Here is a 23161-nt window from a genome sequence, read left to right on the forward strand (position 1 = left end):
TAATCTCCAAAAAACCATGCTGAATTGTGGACTGAGAGACAACCTTCACCTGTAAGCCACATAAAATTAAGCTGTATGAAGAAAGAGCGCTTTTGCGCTGAAAACTACTGCTGTGCTCTCTTTATAGCGGGATTCATCAGTGGACGAAGGCGTTAGCATTCGCGCAATAGCACGCCCGCCGTGGGCGGCTCAGAGCTCAGCCGGTGGCAGCCAGTCAAACGGCAGCTGGCCGCCACACTGGACTGGGGGTACCATGGAAACGGGAGGATGTCTCTAATTAAGCCGCTACTGAGAGAAACTACATTTTGGAACAAAGGCACTGAAAATTCCCCATATCTCCACAGAGCAGAACAGGTAATCCCCGCTGTCTGGAAATGGCACACAGCAAATCAAAACTTGGTTTAACACCAGCCATACATCACAGCTGTCCCTCGCACGCCTTGATAATTAAAGACATCGCTGGTGGTCTGGGAGGAATTGATAAACTGGTGTGGAGGGTGGTCCCGGACGGGCAAGCCATCCTGCTCCAGATTAAAGGTGTGGGATTCCGACTGACGTCACCCACCCCCGTCCAGGCTGCGGGACATGGTGTAGCGTTTGCTGGCGGAGCGCTCGAAGTACGGCCCGGGCCGCATGATCTGCGAGCTGGCCTGCCGGGTCTGGGCCTGTGTGCGGCCGCTGAAGCGGAACTTGGAGCCCAGCGTGAGGAACTTCTTAGGGGGGGCCTCCGGGGACACCAGCCTGAGGGGGAGGTGGGGGGGTGGGGAGAAAGGGAGGGAGAAAGAAGGGGGCTTATGGACTTGGGAGGGGCTCTGGACAACACTCCAATCTCAATGCCATTAGCAGTTCTATCCCCCTCATGTCACAGTCCCTAATTACAGTGGTGTCTGTCACATGCTAATTACCCATATTAGTCAGTCCAATTACAGTACTACTAACAGAATTTTTGCTGCACAAAGCAAACCAGACATAAATCCACTGATCACTGTGGTGTGATCTGCCGTTTAAAATGTACTAAACTGCCTTCAAATATCAGGTGTTGGTTTTTAAAAAAGCAAAAAGCTCCTCATATGTTTGTGACACCATCACATGCAAATAAAAAGTCTCTTTCACACTAAGTGTATTTTAGACACTTGGACCCGAGCGCCGCTTATAAAAGCAGGCTTTGTTTTCAGTCAAAGAAAGCAAACTGCAACCTCTTCGCGGACAGGCTGTTAACAGATTCAATAACATTATCAGATTTGTTTTGCTAGCCATCGACACAAAGCAGATGCTTGGCTACAACTGAGTCACACTTCGGTCTATTTGTAGGGGGCGGCTGGCACAGTGTGACAGCCGGGCACGCTTGGCATTGACTGCGAAGAATCACTTGGGGAAACGTGCACAGTGAAATATACACGCTTCCTCCCATACACCCCCCCCCCCCCGCAGCCGCGGCGCCTTAGAGCCGACAAACCGATTCACCCTTAAAATATCCCAATAATCCAAGTTTTATGTGTAGTCTTCAGCCTAAACTTTATTACCAAAGGTACCTCAAAACACTGTGTTGAATCTACTGTAATATTAATTTTACGCTTTGTCAATTTCTGAGAGAGGCAGCCCAGTAATCAAATCGGCTTTGGCTGCCTGACTGCTCGGAATAAACAAGAGATGAATATCCTCAGCATTTTCATATGGACAAACTACTAAGGTATCAGAGAGTGGACATCTGAACCAATGAGATACAATGTGTTTGGCTCCTGCAAGCTGTAATCTGTTTATACACTCGAGTGTGGTGAATGGAGTAAACAGAACCTAGGCAGACAAATATTTATCCTTTCATTTTCAATTTGAAGTGGAGAAACACCAGAGATTTCCAGCAATCTTAAAATCGGTGAGCCAGTAACAGAAGATCTTATCTGCAGAACAATGTAAACCCGTTCATAGAGACAGCAGTGACCCTGCTATTTATTTTATGCTCAATAGTGTAGCAGTAAAAACGATGATGGTCATTTCACCAAAAAAATAAAACAAAACTTCAAGAGTTTATAAATTGCTTGACCCATTTTAAAACCTGACTTTTTTTTTTTTACAGAAAGGTCCCACCAGTGCACATTAAATACAGGTTTGGCTTTCTGGGAAAGGTTTAACCTCCTAGCATGGACAAGAACTAGGACACTGGTCTGCTTAGAGCTCACCTGAAAAATGTGTGATGCTCCACGCAGACTTTCCAGAGCCTCTTGGCCGCTCTGTGGTTAGGGAGCTTGAAGCCGATGGTGCTTTCAAATTGCTCAAACTGGAGGGGGCGATACAACACACAAAGGGGACAACTAGGCATTTAGGTACACAAAAATGTTGTGAAGGCAGAAGGAAAAAATTATTGGTTCAGAGAGATAACCAATCACATTGTAGAGGAGGTGGGTCTAAGCAACTTGAGGAGGCGGGACCAAGGCATTTGATAGGTTGGTCCCGCTTCCTCTAGTTGCTTGGACCTACCTCTTCTACAATCTGATTGGTTCTCTCTCTGAACCAATCATTTTCCCTTCTGCCCTCAGAACATTTTTGTGCAAGTAAAACTCCCATAACCCTACAGTACTGGTAGAAGGATTCTGACAGCAGGCCCAGCTTTTGAGCACTTGCTGTGTAAAGAATAGTGGCTGATGGTGTAACAACATTCATCAACCACCCAGGGACGGAGAACAACAGGAAAAACATTCTCATTTTACTGGGCTGCTGTGTTTGGCAGACAAGGGGAAATAGCAGCCCTCTCTCAAGGCCTTCTCTGGAGATAGAGGGCCATCAAGCTCTTTCTCTTCTACCGGATAAGAAGCATTCAATAAAACCGCAATACAAAAACCAGCCTTAATAATACAGATATTACACTTTGATATTAAGTTCTCAAGCCACAGGATGTGAGCTTTTGTACTGGGACTTAAACCCTAAAAAGTAACAGTCTCTTGAACAGAAGTATGCTTAGCAACTAAATACTCAAAAAGCGTGTATGATTCTCAGGGCAAGACAACCATGCAGAGCAAGAAAGCAAGGGACATATTCTTTGAACGGTTTCAGTCTTCATTATGAATGCGACCGAATTGACCGGTGTTTACCTCCCCTGGGCGAATCTTGATATAGAAGTTGTTCCTCTTGTAGGAGATCTTGAGAACCTTTGGCCAGGCGAACCTGTTAATGCGCAGCCGGTCACGGTAGATGAGCAGTCCGCTGGCACAGACCCCAAGCATTATCTCCACGCCCTCGGAGTCCTGTGGACACAAGCACCGCTCATTTCTTCGCCCGTCTGTCCTCCCCCAGACACGAACCCACAGAATTACTTTGAGCTCCGTGTGACAAAGATCAACAGGTTCAGAATGGGAAGGAGGTTATGACTGGGAAATGGGTTCTCATCGGTCGTTCCCATATTATGGCTGGCTGAGTGTCAACAGCACCCAATTCCTTCACCAAGTAAGCTGAAATCGGAGAGTACTGAGAACACGCCAAAACCAGAAAAACAGATCAAAGCAGATACCTAATGTTAGAGGCCCTTAGGGGCTAGAAACAACACTGCTCAAAATCAAAACGAGGTTTCAGCAACCACTATTCAGATGGACACCTGATATTCACGTTTCGAAGCTACAGACAAACACTTTTTTTTTTTTTTGCACACCGCAGGAAAATTGCACTAACTGTATGTTCAAATTACAAGTGTCAATGTCCGGCAAAGAAGAGAAAATAGGCTTTCAAATTATGTTCATATAATGTGCATTTTTCGTAATTTCAAAAGGAGGAAAGGCACATTATGCCTGAATTTTGTCTGAAATGACTAGACGGCATTTTAGACAAGCAGGCACGCACACACTTATTTGTTTATTCATGGCGTGCCCATCCGCCGACGCCACCTTGATGCGCTCTCCGCCAAAGAGAATACAGAACCACACAAATGTCAGACACGGCTTCGAGCAATTTGGCTTGTTTACTTGGTTGCTTTGCTGTTTTACAGGCTGTACTCAGTGACTGCGAGGAAGGAGAAGCTGTCGAACCCATCCAGAGATGTACATCGATACCAAACGCCTGTGGAGGGACATACAGGATGGGGTTAATTTAGGGATTGCCCCAAATGACTGGAGTGCATGATGAAAGGGGTGGGGGGACGGGCGGGGGGGGGTCTAGGAGCGAGTCCTCTGCGGGTCTGAACTGTGAATGGGTGGAGAGTCTGAGCAGGGACCCTGTCCTCATCACACTAGTCTTCTGGGAACAGAAACCCAGCCACGGCACTTCAGCGCATGTGCTGCCGCTGGGATGATGAGGTCTACACTCTATGGTCATGCACAAGGACCATCTGACACAGAAACACACAGAATGCAGCCTTACCTCCCTCTTAGCTGGAGCCAAACACTCAAAGATGCTTCCTATCAACTAGGCCATTTGGCAAGAGAAGAGAAAAGACACAGACTGATCTAACCAAACGAAGGGAAATGTTGCTCCTACTTATGCATTTTTACCAAAACACTCTATGAGAACCAATGACTTGTAAATATTTCACAGCTAGATTATTCTATAGTGCAGACTTAAACCCCATATCTGCTAGTCTGTCCTAATTTTGAGGCATGTGGGTGAGCATCTTTAAAGTACAGACAAGCTCAGATGGCACCACAGTGACAACAGCAGACAAGACAAACAGGATAGCCCACACGACAGACCAGCGTTAGTTCCAGAAGTTTCCCCAGGCAATGTCTGAACAAAAAAGCTTTTAATTATCTCTAAGATGGGTTGTCATTTGGCTCTTTTAATGTCATTTAGAGGTTGAAAAAAGAAAAAAAAATATATATATATACACACACTTGCTGTGGGATATACATGATTGATAGCACTTGCTGCATGCAAGTACTGTGTCTAACGGCCAACATGGGTGCTGCCAACCCCACCCTCGCTGAGAAGGGGCACCGTGGGGGGCAGCACGCAGACACCAGCAAGCCAAAAACCAATGATACGGCACTTAGACGGGTAACAGGCCCTCTCCAGAGAAATCCCACTGCCCAAAGAACAGGGTATGGTCCCTGGGTCTTCCTATCACAGACCATGTCAACAGCAGCTAGGTACGTGATCAAAGGTGCCACATGCTGTCACTTTTGTGAACAACTGCAGTGTGTGACTCCCACTGGCGGCACCACCTTTCCTGGTGCCTAGAGAGGCTTCCTTACCTTGGCGTGATGGAGGTCCACTCCATACATGGAGAGCTTCTTGGCGTTTTCTAGGAAATGCAATTCTGCTTCAGCAGGCGTCATTCCTCTGGGGAGAACGGAGAGAGAGAAGCCTGGTTGCTATGCTCCCCAGTAGGTCAGCCCTGCCATGCTGTGCTCGGCACAAACTCATACATCTAAGCAGAGGATGGCTTTCCCCACCTGTACGAGCCTGTGCAAATCAGGCACATAATTCATACACTTCTTCTGCATAAACTGCTTCTGAAGAGCAGACATCACCCAACCATTTTTAGGATTTGATGGCTCTATCCTCTTGTGGTGAGTGACAAGGGGCACCATACTGGACAATAATCCCATTGAAACTAAACCTTATCTCCAGTTTTACCTGTCTGCTGCCAGAGACTGTGACCAGAGGTGGGCTATTCCAGAAAGCCCTGGGCATGAATTGCATTTTCAACTAAACTAGGGCGACACACAGGCCTGTCAATCAATGACTCATGACTTATGACATCACCCAAACTCAAACAGTGACCTTCCATATACCAAATCTTTGTAGCCACTAGACCAAGGGTCTCCAACTCCGGTCCTGGAAAGCTACTATCCAGTAGGTTTTGTATCCTACCTGGCTTCTAATGAGTCATACATGTTCTCAGGCAAATTCCAGGAACAAGTGTGACTCATCAGAAGCCAGGTAGGATACAAAACCTACTGGATAGTAGCTCTCCAGGACTGGAGTTGGAGACCCCTGCACTAGACAAGCCTATTTGGCTAACATGATATGTGATTTGGGAACCTGTTTCCACAGTGAACTGGTGATCCAGCAGAATTTAGCATGAGAGAGAAAGCCACACACTTGTAGTTTTTATGGAGGTCCATGACTTTTTCCTCAAGCTCCTTAGTCTGGTTGGGTGCAAAGCGGAACTCGCTGACATAGTCGACGCCCAGCTCTTCCGGGTCGTAGTCCCCCAGCTCTGACTGGACCGTATAAGAGCCCAGGACGGTGTGTGTGGCAAAGGAGCAGGGCAGGCGGCCCGACACGATGTCGTCACGTAGCTGCAGGCACAGGTAATACCTAAGGAACCGGGGAGCGTTAGTCAGTACAGTGACCCCTGGTGGCTGCGTGTAAACCTCCAGTCCCTGGGCATTTGCAGGGTTAATAATACATGAATCCAAGCATGAAATTGTAAAAATGGGAAAGGTACCAAACATCAGTGCTTTGTTTAGTTAAATGTTGATAACACAATGTGGTGAAAAGGTGCTTTATTTAGCAAAATTTAGATGTATAATATTGCCTAATAGTAGATGCGACTAACACGCTTAAATGCAAAAAAAAAAATTGCACAGCTATTCAGTACATGACAAAAGGCATTTTAGTACCTGTATATAAAAAAGGTAGGTGAACCATAGGAAATTATAGTAATCTCTGTACCCCTATTGGAGGGCCATTCACACAATTAGACCAATCAGAGGCTGAGAGACACTGCACCCACTTTCTTATTGGTTCTCTTCATATACAATTCCCCTACAACATAGATTCTCTACGGCACGTTTGGGGGCTGGGCTCTGGGCTTCACCTTGTGATATCCTCTGATAACTGCACAGGGTCCGGAGGGTAGAACTTCACATTGAAAGAAAAACTCCAAGCGCCACCTGTAATAATTTGTGTACAATAACACAAGTGAGCTTCTCAGGGATCAAAATGATGTACAGAAGCCATTGAAAGGGGCCTGTGACAGCTGGGGATTTACTTCTTATCTGCTTCTTCAGTTCCTTGGCAGGGTCCAGCCAGTTCTGCAAAACGAACATACCAGTGATCATTATCAACAAAAATCAAACCAAACATCAACAAACATGGCAGCCTTCATAACAGAGGTGTGGGGACGGCACCTTCTGGTTTTCCATGTCCCGGAACGTGAGACCAAAGTAGTCCTTCTCCAGAAGGTTGAGGTGATCGCACACTTTGTCAAACAGGAGTTGGCCCTTGGCCCGCTTCTGTTCAATGAAAATAAAGCGCAGATTTACTTCGGATGGCTGAGGTCAAAATCGGAGGCCACAGTGTGAAAGATGTAGAAAGTAGAGGGTGCTGGAACGTGGGATGGCGTGTGGGACAAGATCAGCAGCATAATTAATCTGCCTGAGAGCCACAGTCAACACCTATACAAGGAAAAGGTGTCCAACGTGAAACAAATCTCCATAACAAAGACCTCAATAAACACTGTGTTATGTTGTATTGACTTAACACCATGCCAGCAACTAGGGCTATATTCATGGCCAGAGAATATGGATATTAAAACAGACTGAATAAGCCAAGAGGTAAAAACTTCATAAATAACCATAAAATAGTACAGACCATTACAACAATCTTGAAAACCTCAATAAGCCATTCATGGGTTTTTGAACACTGGAAATTGAAAAACGGTGCAGAATCATATTGTGAAAACTTAACCAAACCTATACAAGAAAACAGACACAGGTGCCAGCCCTCACACACACACACACACACACACACACACACACACACACACATACATAAACACATATATTTGTATTGTGGGGATTTATATGTAAAAAGCCCTAATCCCACAGTGACAACCTTAACCCCCACCCAGCCCTAACCTGTCATCTGTTCTGCATATAAGGCTCAGTTCTCCAGGCATGGTGAAGCAGGAGGAGGAAGAGAAAGTGATTAGTTGTCATTGTTGACACACTACAGCACACAGTGCACAATAACGAAATATGTCCTCTGCATTTAACCCGTATGTGACATAGCAGGGGGCAGCTAATTCAGTGCCCGGGATGCAGTGCTTGGGGGCGGTACCCTGTGCAGGGTACCTCTGTGGTAGCTTGCTGGTCGGGGATTAAAACCACAATCTTTCGATTATAAGTGCACCTCCCTAACCACCACCACCATGACCTGTACTACACCCAAATTCTTCCCGTTTTCAGGTCTTTGCTGTTCCAAACAGCCTTGTTCATTACTGCAGATACCATATAAAACACAAATCACATAAGCCAGAAACAGTGGGGAAGCGAGCTATGAGTCACATCGAGATAATCAACCATGAAAACGGGAGTTCTCTCATGTGGAGATAAAAGCAGAATGCGTAAGCATCTGCGAGAAGTGGCGTTCACTTCGCTGCCATACGTCGGCCCCATGATTGTTATGGTCCGGACGGCACCACGACCATGTTCCGGATAAACATTATATCATGGCTTTGTCTCAAGACAAAGGTTTGCAAGACAGCAGTCCGATGACGCTCATGGAGACCACAGCGGACCATGGCAAATTAAGCCCCTCCTATAAGTAACAGAACACCATGCTCATTCCAACCAAAGCCATTTGCTGGCCATTCAAACCACATAGATATATCTGCCAAAAACATGCTGCGCTAATAGGAATTCCAGTTAGGATATCTTGCTATCTGGTAGGTGTGACACGTTCTGACTGCATAAGCGTGTGCATTCCTGAAATGATCACTCAGGATATTAAAAGAACTGGCCTGGACTCACGATTTTTAAGAAGTTCTACATTTGTCAGCTTGTCTACATTCACTGGAACCGTGTGAGTGAGGTGAGACCAATGCAGCTCTTAACGATGCTCTGTGGATGAGCGTGTCAGCAGCACTGGCCGACAACACCCAGACAATGCAGACAGTTACTGGCAAATTCGCAGACGAGGGCTGAAAGACCGGCGTCACGTCGCCAGAGCAACGCATTCGGCAATCACAGGCTCCCCTCCGAGCAATCGCAGAGGGGAGCAAAAGGGAGGCGGAATCTGAATCGCTGCAACCCCCTCCACCCACGCTGACATGTGCATGCACGCACACACACACACACACACACACACACAGTGTTGGGGGATTTACTCACAAATGTAATCCATTACAGACAGAGGTGGAAAGTTCAGATCCAAAAAAGTACAAATTCAGACCAAGAATTTCTTTCAACCAATCAGTTGAGTATAAAATTTGTGTAAGTGGACGACGAAATCGTCATTCATAAGGACGGAGAACGGTACTCAACACCCGTCTCCCTTTTTCAACTGCGAGCTGGGCTCAGTGCTATAGTTATGCCTGGCATCTTCCAGGGCATTTAACACCCAGATCTCAGCTTACAGAGATGTGCCCGCAACCCAGATGCTATTTCGACTCTAAGCTTTCATACCAACCTGCAGCTCTCAACAGCAACTCAAAAGCAAAAAATGCTTTCTATGCTTATGCATAGAAAAAGTTATGAAAGCTATGAAATCTATGACAAAAAGGCCAAAGCAATATGATATATTTTTATAAGTTTATCCATGGTCAGTTATTCATTTCTGAATAAAGGGTCCCTCTGGACTCTCCTCCAGGTTCACCGACTTCATCCACCCTGACCCGTGGTTCTGTGCAACTGCCCTCGCTTGTTAGTTCACCACGCCGCATGCTTACATCGGCTCCAAGGGGACATTAAGAATGCAAAAGCATTGTGACTTCTGGAGGCGATGGGGTGGGACTGACCAAAGCGGGAGAATGTGCAGGGGCGAGATTGGCTGCAGTGCCGTCAGGCTGCGATGATTCAGGACCACCTGAGGCATGTTGGTGAGCTTAAAGTGGACATTTTTAATCACACCACAGAAACATCCTGCAGTTATTTAACCAAATCAGCTTCCTGGCTTTCAGCAGAGAGCTGAACTAATTATTTAGAATCAGGTAGAGTGATGTGCACTTGGCAACAGGCCCATCCTTGCGCTAAATCCATGACATCACTCACTTCCTTTTTGGGACGACAAACACTCGTCAGGCTTTCGACTCGACGCTAATGCTAATCTTCTCCAATCCGCAGCAGGTCGGAAAGCAGTGCAAAGTAGATTGGTTTTCGGGGATTGTTTTTTTTTTGGTTCTCTGTAGAAAAACTTTGATGAGTGCTGTTTATAGCAGGCGATTCAGTGGGCGGGGACAAAGGGACTACGGTCGATGACATGTTCCCCGGCTGCACTGGCAGAGACCCGCGAGTCATGCAGGAACACACTGTGCAGCTGTCTGAACCTAAATAAACGGGAACGCCTAGATACGGAACACTTGGGCGCAGCCATCTGCTGCTTGCCGTTCAATCGATAATGTCCATGTTTTGACACAGTAGACACAGCTACTGACTAAAATGTAGTTGTGGTGCAGAAGGAGCTAGAGTATAAAGAAGGGAACAGACACGCTGGGACAGGGTGCCGGCCAGTAAAGCACTGTGTTATTGTAGCAGTAAGCGAGGAGTCTAAGGGATGTGTATCTTGATGCAGGATTTCTGCCGTTATTCGTAAATTCTACTTACGGAATTTAAAAAGCCAATTGGCATGTGGGTGCAGTTTTGGTTATTTAAAAAAAATTCTCTTGTTCTCTATAAATATGACTTGTGACTGCAAAGCTGCTATTTTCAAAAACCAAAATCCCACAATGTGGATTTGCAATTAAATCTGCAGGTTTTGTCAAGTAAAAGAAAAATAAAACCCCAGAATTTTTCCTCACGACAAAATAAACGCTACAGAAAGGCAGCTGCTTCAGTTTCATACCCAATCATACACTACATGAAAAAGCATTTCTCTGCACACATGTAGTGTAAGTGACAAAACCTGAAAGTTCTAAACCTGCAAAATGTCATATTATACAACACACCAAACACATTCACCATGACCCGCATGCCTACCAGGTGAAAACTGTAAAGGAGCCTTTCTGTCATGATTGTAGGCTACTTATTGTGCTTTTACAATGTCTTCTGTTTCAGAACATGCTGGCCGGCAGCTCAGTGTACTCGAGCGGTTCAGAGAACAGCGATGGTTCAAACAATGTCTCCGATGTCCCCGTATGACACTTGAGCGTGCGTGTTGCCTTTCCATTTGATGAGCAGCAGATCTAAGAAGCTACACCACAGACTGCAGTGACCAGAACAGACCAAAAGGGCACAGACCATACGAGTACTACGGGAAACCAGCACTCCTGTCCTTTCAAATTCCAACCCAAGGTTACACAGGCAAACACATTGAACTGCCTTCGGTGTGTTTCAAATAATAAAGTACAATAAAATCTTCCATACAAGTGTCACATCCCACGTGGTGGTGTGTAACATTTCAAACCATCATCCGAATGATGAAGTATTGCCTTAAACAGTGTATTTTGCGACACCAACGATAGAACAGGAATGGGGGAACCTGTTCCATGGAGGGCCGGTGTGGGTGCGGGTTTTTGGGATGACCTCTCAATCAGCCAATAATAAAGCAGTGATTCTCAACTCCAGTCCTGGGGACCCACTGTTACTGGCTGATTGAGAGGCCATCCGAAAAACCCGCACCGGCACTCCATGGAACAGGTTCCCCACCCCAGCGATAGAACATAATATGAAACGACAGACGCTTTTATTTCGTCATCCGATACATATATATATATATATATACACACACAGTATATCGTCATATCGCACAGCCCTACTGGGGTGTGGAGAGCGAAACAGAGTATATAAAAAGCAACTTCAAGATTCATAAATAACTACATGCACAAATAACTAAGTATAAGTTTAAGTTAACCCCTCCCTTGGTGATGGGTAACGTGGAAGATGCCCCTCACCTCCACCACACAGCTGTACTCGGTCCCGTCCAGGAGCGTTACTTTGCACTGCATGTTTTTGCCTTTGTTGGGACTCTTCAAAGGGGACCGGGACGGCCTGCTGGACGCCTTCTCCTCTGATGACTGGTACTCAGGCCTGGCTGCTGGGGGGTCCTCGGTCTCCCTTCGGCCGTTCTGGAGAGGAAAGCACACAGCATGAATGCCATGACGTGCAGAATCAGCCAGCATTTAAGAAGGTCAGTAGGTTCATCCATAAATGACCCATATGCCGGTATAACCTGATGGAACATCCCCCCCCACTGTAGCTATACCGACACATTTTACAGGTCCCAAACCCCCCCCCCCCCTATCAGCTACACGCTCACTATCCCTGACCCGCTCCGCCTTCAGTAAGGTTACTTATGGAAATGAAGTGCGTTGCGTCAGGCTAGCTGTCGCAAAGCCGTTTCCGTGGCAATGGGGGAGGGGGGGGGTTCAGCGGCAGCTCCTCTGTGATTAGAGCTGCACAGCGGTGTCCACGTTAAGATGTCACAGAGCGAGTAGACACCCCCCCCCCCCACACACACACACACAGACTCCAGACTAATGCTGCGTTCCATTTGCCTTGGGATCCGATTTTCGGATTCCGAGATTGCGTCACATCCGCTAAAAACGCGGGGAAAACCCGTTCCATTTGCCACAAAAGTAGCAATACCGTGGACCCATATGAAAAAGCAAGATTATTTGCTTAGCCGGACAACTTGTCGAATTTAAGGTACCTCAGTTTAAATGGCCTTTATCTTCGTTCACTTACAATTAGCCCAAATTACCTTAAATCGGACAAATAATCCGACTATCATGGAATCCAATTCTAGCCAGGTTAACTGATAGCCATTGTTAGCAATATCAGTTGATAACACATTACGCGCGGTGCTTTACGTATAAAACTCCGTAGCAACACGTCCACAGATAAGTTGAACGGTAAAGTGTGTGTGACCGATTTAATGAGCCACAAATGAGAAGTAGTGCTTAAAAAGGATAAAACTACAACTTTCCCTTCTGTTGATAAAAAGGCGCAGCCATCTTGGATCCTCTGTGCTGTCCGGGATATTTCTCGGATCTCCAAGAAACGGGAGCGCGCATGTCGTCACAAAGTTTGTCATTTTGGAATCCGACTCGGAATCCGAGTTCCGAGGGCAAATGGAACGCACCATAAAGTTTCATTCTAATTAACAGTAAAAAGGGGAACATCTTAAACCACACACCTCAAGACCACTTTGCTTCTGCAGCTGCTACCAGTTTTGACAGATCTCATTAAGGCCTTTGTGAAAAACCTCAAGACAACGTTTCACAGGACTGTGCTCTGTGCAAGCAGACAGACGTCCTGTACGTTTAGTAAATATTCTCATTACCCAGCACTGTTATTACGCAAAGGCAGCTTTTCAAATAAATCACTGAAAGCAATCCAGGGCCCTGAGAGGCTTTTTTTTGTCTCACACGCTTCCAATATTAACTGCACTCGAATCTTCTGACATCTCTCTCGGAATGTCTCTCACCTGGTTCTTCCTGGCGGGAGTGCTGTGGCCGGCAACGGGGGGGAACTGCACCCCGTCAAACTGCTGGGAGCCTTGTGTGGGCGGGGCCTGCTGGAGGGGCGGGGGGGCGGTGATGTCGTCTGGCTGCTTCTGCTCGGAGCCTGGTTCAGTCATCATGGCAGATTACGCTGCAGAGAGAGACAGACAGCGAGGGAGGGAGGGAGAGATAGAGAGAGAGAGAGAGAGAGAGACAGGGGATCAGGAGAGAAATACCAAGCCGGGATCTGCAGAGACTAAACAGTTCTGGGTTCATCGGCCGACATGGGCAATGCCACTCCTATGATTTATCTGGCAATGCAGAAACGTGTTGGACAAGGAGGATTTCACAGGTCATACAAGCTAAAAGATAAACAGAGCCTTTACCGGTGCCCCCAGATGATGCACTGATTCATATCTGCCTGTTGAAGGAACACAGGGGAGACAAAGCACCGACTGCGCCTCTCAGTCATGTTGTGAACTTAACAAGCAGATGGGAGGATTGGCACCATTATTCCAGCTTCCAGTGTTACAATCACATGCGATACTCAGTCCAAGAGGCCCGAAAATGTTTTCTATTATCAAGAGGCACATTTTTCCTTGAGGTTTCTCCCCCCCACCCCCACAAATTCAGGTCAGATGGATTTCAGCGATATGTAAAGTTTGTCATTTCGAACCCTCTGCAGCAGTTCAGGTACTCAGTGTAGTGCATGAAATGCTCCTCACAGAGGCAAAATCTAGAGGTTCAGTCATCACAAACTGTGCCATATAAAGCACAGAAACCACAGGGGTGTAGACCATGGAGCAGCAGCCTGAATGCAGGGAGCCCCCACCTGCTTTTACAGTCACCAATGGTCTCGCGGCACATTTTCCATCGATGTGATAAGACAAGCAGCCTGTATTCTCAAAGATTGAGGGAAGGAGCAGGATGTGCTGACCTTCACACACACACACACACTCAGACGGACTTAGTGACAGACAGACAGATACAAGGTGATACAGAGACAGACAGACAGATACAAGGCGATACAGAGACAGACAGACAGACAGACACAAGGCGATACAGAGACAGACAGACAGACAGACACAAGGCGATACAGAGACAGACAGACAGACAGACACAAGGCGATACAGAGACAGACAGACAGACAGACACAAGGCGATACAGAGACAGACAGACAGACAGACACAAGGCGATACAGAGACAGACAGACAGACAGACACAAGGCGATACAGAGACAGACAGACAGACACACGGCGATACAGAGACAGACACACGGCGATACAGAGACAGACAGACAGACACACGGCGATACAGAGACAGACAGACAGACACACGGCGATACAGAGACAGACAGACAGACACACGGCGATACAGAGACAGACAGACAGACACACGGCGATACAGAGACAGACAGACAGACACACAGCGATACAGAGACAGACAGACAGACAGACAGACGGCGATACAGAGACAGACAGACAGACAGACGGCGATACAGAGACAGACAGACAGACACACGGCGATACAGAGACAGACAGACACACTGTGATACAGAGACAGACAGACAGACACACGGCGATACAGAGACAGACAGACAGACAGACACACGGCGATACAGAGACAGACAGACACACTGTGATACAGAGAGCCCGAGGTCTGGTAGGCTGGTTGCATGTCGGCTTGTCCTTGGCTAAGCAGACAATCACCACAAAGGGAATCCATCCAGAAAGGCATATTTTCCTGACAATTAAATTCTCTCTTCCAGAAGAAAGAAAAAGTTAAGCATTTTTCACTACATTTCACTAAATGGGGGGGGGGGGGCATTTGTACAGGGGCCTGAGGAAACTTTGAGGACTCTGTAAGGGGCGGGGGTGTTGGAGGAGGAGCGTGAATTGTTAGGTCAACATGGACATTTAAAGAGTAACTGGAAGAGTGTTCAGAGGGTCCATTGCACCGATCGCTCAGGTGAGGCGGGGCGAGGATGACACCGTCTCACGTGTGGACAGCGATGCCACCTGACCACGGCATTTCAAATCCAGCCCCCCTCCCTCGGCATGGCCACAGGGAGGGGCAGAGAGGGATGTGGGTAAACACTTGGGGCAAAAATTTGTGCTGGGCATGGAAGCGAGGGTGTGGAGGGGCTGGCAGTGGCACCCTGGGGCCACTGGCCTCTATTTTTAGAGAGTGTTTACACTGGGAGGGGGGGGCTGGGGCTGGAATGGGACCGTTGGGGCAGGGAGCCCCAGAGACAGCATGAGGCAGCCGACAGTTCGAACAGGTGCCGTCCCAATCCCACCCACTGCACGGCCTTCCTGCCTTTGCTGGGCCAAGTTGGACTCCCTATATTAAAGTGTTTCTCAATGCCAAGAATGCAAAGATCGTATTTGTGGTCTTGGTAAGAGCGGTCTTGCTAAATTGCGTCCCAGGAATGAACCTGAGGCGCAATGAATCATGGGACTGGTCTCTTTTATGGCAAGAAAGCAACAGATGTATCCTTGATACCAAGAACAACGTCCAGAGATTTTTACCGTCTGCTGTACTTCTGGAACTGGTCTTTGACAATGGAAGATGCCGTAAAACGGGTACGAGAGCCCAAGTGCAGTCAAGTACACATATACAAAAACACCCACAGTCTGGCCAATATGCCCTGATGATGCCACCATACACAGGCAAAGCTTGAATTTTACTGAAAAAAACAGACCGCAAAGTCCACCAGCAGACAAACCCCGAAAGAGCCTTTAATCTCACGGCGGCTCAAGGCGCCTCTGAATCCATCCAAATTTCACTAAGGTAAGAATCCATGAAGATTTAAGACTGCAACCGGAAAAGGGGAAAGTATAAGAACAATACAAAAGTGGCCCCCAGGCAGTGCAACACACAGTCACTGGCGTCCCCTGGGAGTCACGAGGAAAGGAGGGGGGTCCCCAAGGACACATACCGGCACCTGGATTCCTTTCAGGCACCCTGGAGTATCTGTGGCGACACAATCCCTTTCTGCTGAAAGCCGAGACCACAAAAACCAGCCGAACAAGAGCAGTGCTATAGCGAGGTCTCTGATAAGGGACGTGAACAACACTGACCAGTCTACCCTTTCCAAAAAAAGGCCCTTTGTCTAGTCCCAGTGGCAAGTACTGCGCCAAAACCACAAAACACCAGAAAGTGTCAAAACACTGAAATGATCTGTATTAACTGGGGAGAATTAAAACATCTACAGTGACGAGAACAATCCGGGTTTCTGACAGCGATTTAGTGCGGCTTTGTGCTCGGACACAATGCGACTTCCCGAGACGACGCGCAACACGGCGCAACACGGCGCATCACCAAGTCATTCTCCTTTTGTAGCGAGAAATACAGCGAGTTATGCAGCGTCGAGAAATAAAAATGCGAGTTGCTGTCTTTCATGAAGAGAGTGTAAATGACGCTGAGCTTATTTATAAATGACTCATAAAAGTGTTTCCCTGGCCAGGACAAGCAGCTGGAAGATGTGAAACTAAACCAGACGACCCAGAGGATTGCAAACAGCCAAATCAGAACTAATGACCATCCAGATTTCGTGCTTGTTGCAAAACGAATGTAGCCACTTTCGGTTTTCACGAAGGTCACACGACCAGGGAGACATGAAGGAAGTCCGCTGGCTATTTCCAAGAAGGGAAACTGGTGATTCACCACGCGTGACAATTTAGTGTCCTTACTACTGTGCAACCGAACGCTTCTCTATGGCCCAAGTATCACAGACGGGCGCCATGTTCAGGTCCCCCTCCAAACTAAAGGAGAGAGGGCTTGACAAGAACATCTGTCAGCAGGAGGCTTGGAGGCCTACGCCCTGGGACTGATGCCTATGTTAGGGACAGTGTGGGATGGAGCTGGAGAGAATGCATTTTATACATAATAATGTCAGCAAAACGTAGTGTGGATGGCTGCCACAAAGGCCGGCCATTTTTCACATCAGTCCATGCCTTGAAAAGCCGGACAGACATGCATCTCTGCAGGTGTTAAAATGGCCTGAGTCTGAGTTCGGAGGGGGATCAGACACTCACACAAGGTGGGGAAGGTGGGGTTGAAGGAAACACAAGACAGCCCATAACCCCCCTCCCCCCCCCCGCCCAAGCACCGTCGCCAAGCGACCAGACAGCTACCCGCAGCAGCTGAAAATGCTCCCCGCTTGGGTTTAGACAGCATCTGGCGAGTCTGGCTCGGTCGGTCCCGGCTCGCTTGTTCGCCACGGCGCTCAGGTAAGTCAGAGGATTTCCAGAAATTCATTTCCATAATGCCAGGAGGGAGGCTGGGAAAAGGACTCATATCCTGACGCATCTGCAGATGATTCCTGGGCAAATCAGGACTCTATCCCCTTACGGTGGACCAGACGGCTCCCTAATGGACGGTTACTATGGCAGCCGCAGGGGCAGCCCGTTATTAAGTACTATGGAAGTATGTTATTGAACAAGAACTGCACAAATATTAATGGCTGTTCGAGACTTTCCAAGTGAGGCAGTAAGTCCTGTAGACATCAAGCAGACTAGAAAACTGATAACTATTCTGTTTTTTATAATTTGTTGGATTTGGAACAAAAAGTACCTCAAATAATAAAACATGCTATTAGATAGTTCAAATGACGCACAAACATAGCACCCGGACCGTACTCCACGTGCTGAAAGACCTCGTCTCAGGGCCGGAGGAGGTGATGTCGTTCTCATATCAGCCTCGCCTCAGCCGCAGCCGTTCTCCACCGCCGCGAGCTTGACAGGACAGTAATTAACAGGAGACAGACATCTTATAAGAGATATGAGATATGATTTAATTCGCTGAACGAGGGACAAAGCCAGCAAACAGTAACTGGGTCACACCGGTGTGTATATATAGAAATGACGCTTTGTGACTGGTAGGGGGGATGGAAGCTCACCCCTGAGGGTCTGCAGGGAGATCACAGACGGGGCAGCAAGACGCCATCTGTCCACAGAGCAGAGTCTGCCACAGCTGGTGCTGAGAGACCCCCAGGAGATTACGGGGGGGGTGTAGCTGACAGGGAGAGGACACGACTACATCTATCTGTCTGGGGTGAGCCCCTCCCGGCCCAGGAGAGAGTAAACGACCAGCCCCGTCCATGTGCAGCTGGCCATCTGCCTGGCCTGTCCACCTCCACGGTCTGCCCAGCCCATCGGGGGGGGGGGGGGGGGGGGGACGTCCATTAGCGTGGCTGCCAATTAGCTGGCGCAGACATGCAGCTGAGTCTCTGACCTGCGGCCCCGTAATGGATGTTTCAGGCTCCTGGGGAGTCAGTCCAAGGGGAGGGGGGGGGCGTGGTGGTAGCGGCCCAAGCTGCACCAACATCCCCAGCCTCCTGCACGGTCACCAGGGGGCGCCACAGTAATCCAGCAGAAACATGGAATCCAAGTGGACACCACAGGGCTTCTGTCTGCGGGTCAAACATAGATCAAAATGGACCAAGTAGTGGCTTCCCGCTGCTTTTGCTTTCCTGATTCCCACCTCGAAGGGCAATGTCTGTCTGTGTACTGCGGGTTTCACGGTGAAGCTGGCAGTGCAACCCAGCCGACGGAAGAGAAGCCACATCACCCCGAATGATGATCGAACCCTCAGCTCGATGACCGCAGGGCCTCTGGGGAGGCAACCCACCCCCATCTTTATATACGGTAATACATCACACTGACAGGCGGGGTGCTGCCATTAAAAAAAATGGGGAGGGGGAGGGGAGATTTCCTGCAGATACTAAATATTATTGGCTAAAGGAAAATACTATTATCAGAATGTAAGAGAGCAGTGAACGCAGTGATGAATCAATAAGGAGTAACTTGGCACAATCTTACGCTGGTCGAAAAGCCTGGCAGGCATCTGAAACTACCCTGGACTGCAGGACGCCAAGGCTATTCACTAAACAAAATGCAGGCATGACCACTTGCCACTTATCTGGCTTTTCACTCCTACAAGAAAGAATCCCGCTGGCTCCCATCACTACACAAAATGTAGGCATGACCACCAGTGACTTACAAGAACAAGAAAACCCACAACCTCCTGCTGCAGTGGATATTAAAAACCAAACCCCATACCGGACACCACAATATGGACTGACGCAGCCCAGATGCACTGATTTCAAGTCTTTTTAATGCGGCAGAGCAGACGGGAGCCAAGCAGGGAACATGCCGGGTCTTATGTGAATGGCTGAGATTCCACACCTTTTAAAGGGCTCTGATCACCATCGCGCTTCTCAGCAGTAAAGCGGGGGAAAAGCTTCCCGTCTAGACAGAAAGGCCAGCGATTCCAGGAGCCATTTTTACAGGGAGGCTGAACGTGCCTGGAAAGACGGCCCCGTGAGACTGCTATTACCGAGTCATCTGACGCTACAACATTAAGGACGATTCAACAAAGGGAAAAGTAGTTTAAGTATCAGCTGCTTTAGCACCACTTAACAAGCCAAATCATTAGCATAATCTGCAGTCTTCTGTTCTGTCGGAAATCATTAATCTGGAGTTAATTAGCACATGTTCAGATGTAATCATATATTAATTACTTTTAAATGTAAACTAGCAGTAAGTCAGTGAACACCCTCTTGTACGCAATATCGGCTACGTTTGCGTTTGGTTTTTTAAACCTCTACTAGAATCCATAATTTAGCTGGTCTAATAACAGCCTTATGTTCTATTATCTACATGCAAACTAAACAAATGTGTAGCATCCGCCTGACTGTGATCATGTTCTTGAACTCATTTACAACAAGGATGTGACAACAGTCACCATCCTCTCTTCAAATTTCTGTTCATCAGGCTCCTCCAAAACGTAGGACATCTGTATTCAAAGGGACCCTCTTAAAGGTTCGAGCCAGTCTGAGACCAGTATAGAGTGTCTGACCTCCATAAAGGAGGTTTCATTTGAGTAGACAGAAGTGACCCTGCCTTCGGTCTTTGATACATCTTGCAGTCCATGCACATGTTACCCAGTTCAGTGGCCTCTTCAAAGCTACATCAGAGCAAACTAAGAAGCGTGAAACTGGAAAAAAGCAATTTTTTTTGCTTAGTCTTACAAAACATTTGTGAGAAAAATTCAATACACCTTTCTGCCTTCTAAATGACAATTGCAAGGAGTGCAATCAAGCAATATGATCACAGAACCTCAACAGGTCCAGAGTGTATAAAAGACAAATATTGCAATCAAGGAATCAGCAACAAGACCCTTGTCCATACATGAGAAAATGCGTAAGCTAAACATGTATCACTGTAAATTATATAATTTCTTATAATGTGGCTGTTAAACAGATTTAAGAACCAAGCCCCTGGGTATTAGACCTACTTAAGAGCTTATACAGATCTAATGGGTAAATCAGCCCCATTCAGCACGCCTCCCGCACTAACGATCGAGTAATGAGCGTTACGCTGACCTTCGCACCGTATCCGTGCACCCTGATGACCACGTTGGCACGTTCTGGCACGTTATCTTCCCTGAGAAACTTTTAGCACTGCAAGATTAAACGTTGCGACACTGTGCTGGAATGTGGCAACCACAAGAGATCACCGTCAATGGCTTTAACAGGCCAACAGCAGTCGGCATCCCTCAGTAACCCTTCAGAGGAGGAGATGGGTTTAATTTCAGGGCCTTGTCTTTTTTTTTTTAAATCATGACCAAAACCCATTTAATCAATGTTTTTTTATTCCCAACCAGCCCTTAGGTGTGAAAGGAGCAACCACAATACCTCAAAAGCTACAGCCTAACAACACCATGCTAACAAAAAAGCCAACTTCAAATTACAACCTAACACACCTGGAATAAAAAAGGGCGGAGCATAGCCGTGTATCAGGACACGCCCTGGTCACCCGGTGCAGCCACGTTACTCTTTAGCGTCATAAGTTTAAGGACACTTCAGTAAAGGCCTCCAGTATGACAAAGGTCATTGGCCCACAGCAGAACAGATAGGGCTACATCCTTAAAACCTTTGTTTGATCTCCCTTAAAACAGCGTACACTTTATCTCGAAAGCTATCTTACTCCATATCTTTCAAGGGAATACAAAATGAAAGGCACGCCAGGACACTCAAAGGGAGATAAGACGTAGGATTTTGTCATGCCCGGCACTTTCGTTATGCTGATGGAGTAACGGCCCTCCAAAGGTATGTGGTTACCTGGCACTTATCTCACAACTGCCACGCAGACGAGAGTGCGGGCATCAGCACAGTGTAAACTCCAAGCAAATTCCCAGGCTGATATGGGAAAGGGTGACGAACTGGCTGGATTTACATGACAAAAGGTGACTTAATATAATCTGATTAGTTTAGAGTTAGTACTCTATACTGGGTGTAAATTATACACCAGAGTTGTATCATAAACTTTAATCATGCTATTATAAAAAAATATTATAGTACATCGAGTACATAGACAACTTGATTGACAAACTTCCATCAATAAGTCATGTGAAAGTGTCACATTCATATAAACATGCAATTCCCCTGGCTGTTTTTTTTTCTACCAAGAACCCGAAACTAGTCATTTGTCAGCTGTTTCCACGTGCTAGAAACTGGTGTTGTAACACTTTAAGCGTCAGATTTACGTACATGAGAAGCTGTCTAGAGGCTGACCTTCGGCGTACGCCCGAGCCCCGGAGGGGGGCTTCTGTGTACCGTGTCCCCGATCTGCGGCAGCGGCGCCGGCGGGGAGCACACAGGCTCGGACTGGATGTGTGCGCCCCGGAGGCCGCCACGGTGTGCAACCGGCGTAACTAGAGAGCACATCCAAACCACACCCGCCGCAATGCAGAGCTCGGATGCCTAAAGCTGAGAGGCAGCGCCGGGGGGAAGGTTCACGTTTAACACCGCGTTAAGGACCGTTAGGAAACCCACATCGCCGCCGGGTACACTACGGGGAAACACTCTTAACATAACATGTAACGTGATATAGCGTGTCGCTTTGAGGAACACCTTTCACCTCGATCGTGCATGCTTTTTGTCACGAGAAAGAGAAACTTTGCGCTCCTTTATTAAGGCGAGAGAAAATGCGCATTTATAAAGGCACATAAACAAACCTGGAAAGGCAGCAGGTAGAAAAAGCAAGACAAGCAAACGCAAGGGGCATTAAATGAATGATATTATTAAACGGAAGATATGATGTTATATAAAGGAGGATGTTATATAAAGTGCGAGGGGGTAAATCTAGTAACCGAGCACGGAATCGAACATCACGAAAGGCTGCACGTGTGTGACCGAGCGGCGGCGGCAGGGACCCGATCCCCGGACCGGAGATGTACTGACAGGCAGCCCGTCACCGGGACCAGGCGCTCGGTCCACTACTGGCATTTAAACGGGGGGACTCGCCCAGGCTTCATTGATCGCAGAGACAGAAATGCGGCTTTCCAAAAACTACACAACGAAAGGAAAACTCACCGCATCAAATCGAACGTCTTTCCCGCAAGACAGCGTCTCCGGTTTACCGGTGCGGCCGGGACAGCGAACTGCGCCCCCTCGCCCCCCCTCCTCCGGCTCCTGAGACGCGGTGGGGGCGGCGTGGCATGCTGGGATACCCGAGGACAGCCAGCCGGCCTGCCTGCCGGACCTACTCGTGACTCAGGCTCTTCTGGCCGACAGTAACCTCGGCTGGTGCACATTTTCTTTTATTGACCGAATAAACCCAATTCTGACTCAAGTGTGCAAAATCGAACATTCTAAACACCATACAGAACTTTGTGCGAGAATAAATAAATGTCTGAAAATACCCTGTAATTCACGAATGTTTCTAAAACATTTCCGAAAAACACCGGCATAACATAATAGGAAACGATCTGGTAGTAATTCAAAGAAATCACGTTTATTAAATACCTTCATTGATGTAAAATTGTAATTTTGTGCTGTAG

The 23161-nt window shown here is 47.5% G+C and overlaps 1 protein-coding gene and 1 long non-coding RNA gene across 9 annotated transcripts in view; one reads left to right on the forward strand and one right to left on the reverse strand.

Moving 5' to 3' along the window:
- LOC111834074 (uncharacterized) overlaps positions 1–4103 on the forward strand; it is a 25884-nt gene extending 21781 nt beyond the window's left edge. Inside the window, exon 3 of the long non-coding RNA XR_011990058.1 lies at positions 3974–4103. This is a non-coding gene — a long non-coding RNA (uncharacterized lncRNA). The remainder of the gene's footprint in view (positions 1–3973) is intronic.
- The window catches only part of epb41l3a (erythrocyte membrane protein band 4.1-like 3a), a 55728-nt gene that overhangs the window by 16735 nt on the left and 15832 nt on the right, over positions 1–23161 (reverse strand). For 4 of the 8 annotated variants that reach the window (XM_072711323.1, XM_072711328.1, XM_072711329.1 and 1 more), the window contains 11 exons: positions 13297–13436; positions 11762–11935; positions 7062–7166; positions 6923–6965; positions 6749–6824; positions 6028–6246; positions 5175–5262; positions 4345–4389; positions 3087–3239; positions 2178–2275; positions 566–741 (listed from right to left, as the gene is read on the reverse strand). In XM_072711323.1, coding sequence (XP_072567424.1) covers positions 566–741; positions 2178–2275; positions 3087–3239; positions 4345–4389; positions 5175–5262; positions 6028–6246; positions 6749–6824; positions 6923–6965; positions 7062–7166; positions 11762–11935; positions 13297–13436 — 1317 coding nt within the window. Of the gene's footprint in view, positions 1–565; positions 742–2177; positions 2276–3086; positions 3240–4344; positions 4390–5174; positions 5263–6027; positions 6247–6748; positions 6825–6922; positions 6966–7061; positions 7167–11761; positions 11936–13296; positions 13464–22694; positions 22821–23161 lie in introns of those variants that run through there. The other 4 variants (XM_072711326.1, XM_023792973.2, XM_072711324.1 and 1 more) reach the window with 3 other exon arrangements.

This window comes from Paramormyrops kingsleyae, chromosome 4 (genome assembly GCF_048594095.1).
Source record: "Paramormyrops kingsleyae isolate MSU_618 chromosome 4, PKINGS_0.4, whole genome shotgun sequence".
NCBI classification, from domain to species: Eukaryota; Metazoa; Chordata; class Actinopteri; order Osteoglossiformes; family Mormyridae; genus Paramormyrops; species Paramormyrops kingsleyae.